The 5011-nt window shown below is 51.0% G+C and overlaps 1 protein-coding gene across 1 annotated transcript in view; it reads left to right on the top strand.

Moving 5' to 3' along the window:
* HPS4 (Hermansky-Pudlak syndrome 4) overlaps nt 1-3903 on the top strand; it is a gene marked incomplete at its 5' end in the record, with an annotated part of 13622 nt that extends 9719 nt beyond the window's left edge. The window contains 3 exons of the mRNA XM_009585661.1: nt 846-978; nt 2063-2171; nt 3732-3903. Coding sequence (XP_009583956.1) covers nt 846-978; nt 2063-2171; nt 3732-3903 — 414 coding nt within the window. The remainder of the gene's footprint in view (nt 1-845; nt 979-2062; nt 2172-3731) is intronic.
* Nucleotides 3904-5011: the final 1108 nt, after the last annotated feature.

Here is a 5011-nt window from a genome sequence, read left to right as displayed (position 1 = left end):
TCGGTGGCGGACGAAAGCACGCGGGCAGGCTGGAGGATTATGGAGTTAATCTTCCCAGCACTGCCGAGGGCCCCTCAGCCCTGCCGGAGCCCGGCCCGCCGCCTGGGAGCCTCAGCACGGCCAGGACCGCTGGGCTGCCCAAAGTCCAGTCAGGAAAGCGGCTTGGCTTTCATGTTAGTACGTCGTGTGAATCTATTGCTCCTTGCCAGGCGTGTTGTTACCCCGCAAGTGAGGCTGTTTCCTTGGCTTTTCTTTTTTTCCTTCTGGTGATAGCCCAGTGCCTGCAGTCTGCAGCTGGCCAGAAGCTCAGAGCAGAGGCTAGGTGCCCATTAAAAGATTTACTCCTGTGTTGAGAGTGTACTGCGGGAAACACTGCAGGCAATTAAATCCAGCCCAAGCGTGTAAAGCTGCATCCTGTGTTGTACTGTCTGTCTGGTGTAATAAGGGCTGGTAAGCAAAGGAATATTCCTTGCTGCTGCTGAAAGTCATGGCAGGATGCAAAAATGAGCCCTGGAGAGTAATGTTTGATGGTAAATTAATGGAGTCTTGCATTTTCCTGTAATTAATAGCACCAGGTGGCTTAATGGCTTATTTTCAGGTTGGAGTGCCCTTTTCTGAGTCCCCATCTCACTGACTTGTAAGCTGTGAGGCTTGTCTGCTTTCCTCTGTGCCCGAGTTTCCCAGCTGTTCCTGGGCGGGAGCCTGCGCAGCAGCCGCAGAGCGTGGAGGGTGCAGTCCCTTTCTCATCGACATCGGCCACCCCAGCTCCCTCCAGTACCTCCTTGGAAGTCTAGGCAAAGCAGGGCTTCTCCTCTAACGCTTGCCTTTTTTTGCCCTGTCTGCAGTACCACAGCAGTCTGGCTTCTCTAAACGGCCTCGAGGTTCATCTGAGGGAGACTTTGCCCAAAGACTCTTCGTCCTCAGCCAAGACAACCTACAGATTCACTCACTACGACTGCGTTCAGAACGTACTCATGGGTAAGCCTTTGTCTTCTGGAATAGCAGCTGCTTCGGAGGAGGGAATAAGGAGGAGAACAGGGTTTATGGTAACCTTTTCTCATGCTTCAGGCAACTTCTCAGAAACATTGTGTGCTATAACTCTTACCAAATAGCCTGGATGTAAGGCCCTATTGAGGAAGCTTTGTTTTTTGTGAGTTTATAATCTGCTGAAGGCTTGTTGATCGCTTTGGTTGAGAGCCAGAGGCCGCTGGGAGGTGGAGCAGCTGCCGTTGGGGCTTCACTCAAAGATGTTGCTGGGGGTTCTGCTAAGTACTGGGTCCAAGGACAGGGCTCAACATCCTCTTCAAACCCGCCCTCCCTCTCCGACTTCATTCACCCCTGGTGTGATGCCTTTTGTCCCACTGTACAACATGAGTGTTTGTCAGTTGTTTCTGGCTATGAGAAGCAGGAACTGGGAACAGGTAGTAGCCAGCAGTTCAGAGGGTGCTGCCCTGGATCTATGGGTAGACCATCGACATGCAGAAAGGCCCGTGCACATATTGCTCCAGTTCATTCTAACGTTTCTGGCAGCCTCACAGGCAGTGTCCCACCTTTTGTCCCACTGTACAACATGAGTGTTTGTCAGTTGTTTCTGGCTATGAGAAGCAGGAACTGGGAACAGGTAGTAGCCAGCAGTTCAGAGGGTGCTGCCCTGGATCTATGGGTAGACCATCGACATGCAGAAAGGCCCGTGCACATATTGCTCCAGTTCATTCTAACGTTTCTGGCAGCCTCACAGGCAGTGTCCCACCTCCTTCCAGAAGAAGTGCTTTTTTTTTCCAGTGATTCTACATAACCCAGGTCTCAGGCCTTCTTGTCACCGCTCTCATGTGTGGGGTGGAAAGCTACACCGGGCTTTTTGTTTGTGCATGGCTGAGCACGGTGCAAGCCGCTGACTAATTTCATGGAGGTCACACTGGGGCTTAGGGTGTCACCCAGTCTCTGTTCTGTAGATGTCCAGGGTCTGTGAGAGAGGTCCGCAGCCTTTTCCTGCTTAGTGAATGGGGGCATGCTCCTCTACAGAGCGGGCTTTTAACGCACACCCCTTACTCCTGTTCTGCAGCCAACCTGCCCCATACACCTGGCCCTCTGGATCGGCACTTCCTGAGAGCTGCTACGCTGATCCACTCCGACTTCAACCAGCTTCCGACTGCTTCAGAAATGTTAATTAGGTAAGGTGTGCTTATAACTCCCTCCTCTTCCAGGCACAGGAGTGCTGTGTGGCACACAGAATAGGCAGAAGGGGGGAACCCCTTTTCTAAGGCTGGCTGAGGTTTGGCACATGTTGTAATCACACTGGTGTCTCTTGCCAAGGGTCAGTCATGTCGCCATATTCCCTGAAGTTTGCTCTTTAGATGTGGGCTACTTAATATTCTGCCTGCAGTGTGAGCTGGGTGTTGAGAGGCTAGGATGGCAGCAAGGCAAGTGAACTGAAGGCACAGCTGAGTTGTGCCAGGGGTTTGGATTAAGGTATACTGCTAGAATATTGTGAGTTCCTGGCACAATAAAGTTCTAAGACGCAGTTTTAAATATAGCTGTTCCTAATAAATTTGTGTCTCGGCTGGGAGCCAAAGGCACCCGGAATTGGCAACCTAGATTTTGTTTTCTTGCACGGCTTGTTGGGTTGGAAACACACTGTAACGTGCGTGGCAAACTCAATTGTAATGCGCCAGGCAAGATGGTCTTACCACAGCCAGAGCCCTTCCACACAGCCGTGGCTAAAGCCGATCTTGTGCTACAGCACTCCCCCTGATCTCGGGGAGGATGGTTATGTTGTGCGTGTGCAGGGATTCTGCTTGCCTGGCTGTGCTTGTTTGTCCAAAACATGATGAAATAAAGATGCTTCTGGGAATTACACTGTTTCACTTCTCTGACTCAGCTTGCCAAGGGAATGTGAATCATACACTTCAATGCTGGAGAACTCCTTCTTTAGCATTAGTTTGACTCTGGCTCCTTAAATCCTATACCAGCTAAGCTGGCGTATTCGGTGTTGCCCCAAAAAAAGCAACTCCATGTGTGAATCAGACTGAGTAACAAGATGACTAAAACTGCTTTCTTGTATGGAGAGTTGTCACAGAAGGGTGTCAGCAAACATACAGTTGCTGCTTTCCTCTGTCAAGGAGGAATGCAGAGTCCTTTGCTTTGCTCCCTGCCAGCCCTCTTGCAGGTAAATACTGAGTGGTGGTTTTTAATCAATGACTTGAGCTTTCGTGGTTACAGTATCTGACTATTGCCTGAGCTTCATCACATGTGTAACTAAACAACCTCATATGGTTCCTGCTGCAAGGGTGCTGTGCTAGGATTTGCTTATAGACAGGAGCAGTGAGATAGGTTCCTCCAGGAAAGAAGGGGTGTTAGACACGAGGAGTCTTTAATTACCAGCTCTTGATGTACTGGGCTGGTCTGCCAGCAAGGGAAATACTCAGAGGATGACTACATGTATGGGTATTAATGCTGCTGAGTAGGTCCCATGACATACAATGCTTTCTCTTTCAGGATGCCAGGACCCTTGAGAAGGAGGGTCTGGTTCCCTGTGGCCTTCTGGTAATACACTGCAGGGTTTTGGTGCCCATTTTAGCTCTGTGTTCCTTTGCTCTGCTGAGACCTAAAAGTCCCTCTCAATAGCTGGGGGTCCAGTGCCACAAGCATCCCAATGCCCAGCCTGGTGAGTTGAAGGGGATCTTGCACAAAGCTGTAAATCCTGACCACTGCCTTCTCTCCTGCCCTGCTAGGAACGCCTCCACGGCCGTGTATGCCTGCCGGAATCCCATCCATGAGACCTACTTCCAGCAGCTGGGTGCTCCGCTCCGCAACTCGGGTGTTCCCAACCCTCACGACAGTGCATTCAGCTTGCCGAGCAAGGCCAAGCAAAAGCTGCTGAAGCATGGAGTGAATCTGCTTTGAACTGATGCACTGAGGCAATGTATGTCAGCCCATTCTGAAAGTTAGTTCGTCTCTAATAAGTAAAATCTCAAAGCCATTTATTCCATAGGAGGCACAAGGCTCTGTGCTACATTTATGGGGTCTCCAGCCTGCCTGGCCCGCAGGAAGGGGCACTCCTACTGCCCTATTCTTGCAGCACATTTTGTGCTAGTGCAGAGTATCATTCGCGTTAGCACTTACCAAAGACTGCAGACAAAAAATAGCTGTGTTGGGGTGCTTGGTTTACATTGACTGTTCATGGTGCTCTGCTGCCACAGGCAGAGACTCCTAGAGTGCCTTGACCTAAAGTAAAACCTCTTCTTTCTCTAAGCTATACAGACACCAGGCTACTGGGCAGTACTGGCTTTAAGAGATGTCAGTCAGACACTGCATCTGCCTGGAGTTCTGTGCCTACACTTGCCCTGGTCAGACTTGGGCTTTATTTATATCTCTTAATCTATAGAAATGATCCCCTGCCATGACATAACGCCTTACCTCGATTAAGAGAGCCTGCATGTTCTCAGACTAACTGGAATAGAACAAGCACTGCAAAACTCGTAATCCTCCTACAGGTGCTGTCGGGAGGTTTTTATACTGTAGCTGAATCTGGGAGATCCTTGTCCCTCCATGCGTGCCTGATCGGTGATGTGCAGCACAGCGCTGCCTTCCCCGCTGCCCACCAACGCAGCTGTAACCTGCCGGCCTCTCAAGGGGCCGTGGTGACGGTGGTGGTACGAATGCACTACACCTCCTGCCTGCTTCTCGGCCTTCTGCTTCCTCCCCTCCCTCCTGTTGGAGGACCTTGTTTCGCCTCCCTGCTCTTGCTGCTCAGTTTGGTCACGCTCTGTCGACAGAAAAGGCAAGTGGGAGCCCCTTAAGCTGATGGGACCAAAGAGGCTTTTGTAGCTCGGCAGCTGTTCTCGTGCTGCTCAGACAGACGGCGAGTCCCCTGTGAGCGGCTGGCTGGGGGGATTGGCGGTGACGGCTGCTTAGACCTGAGTGATGGATACCTGCGTCTGACTGTGCTATGTGTTTCAAAGCCCGCTGCTGTTACGTACACACACATCACTGTGAAAATAAAAGAGAGTCT

This window comes from Fulmarus glacialis, unplaced genomic scaffold (genome assembly GCF_000690835.1).
Source record: "Fulmarus glacialis isolate BGI_N327 unplaced genomic scaffold, ASM69083v1 scaffold34539, whole genome shotgun sequence".
Classification (NCBI taxonomy): domain Eukaryota; kingdom Metazoa; phylum Chordata; class Aves; order Procellariiformes; family Procellariidae; genus Fulmarus; species Fulmarus glacialis.
This window is presented reverse-complemented; position numbering and strand designations above follow the sequence as displayed.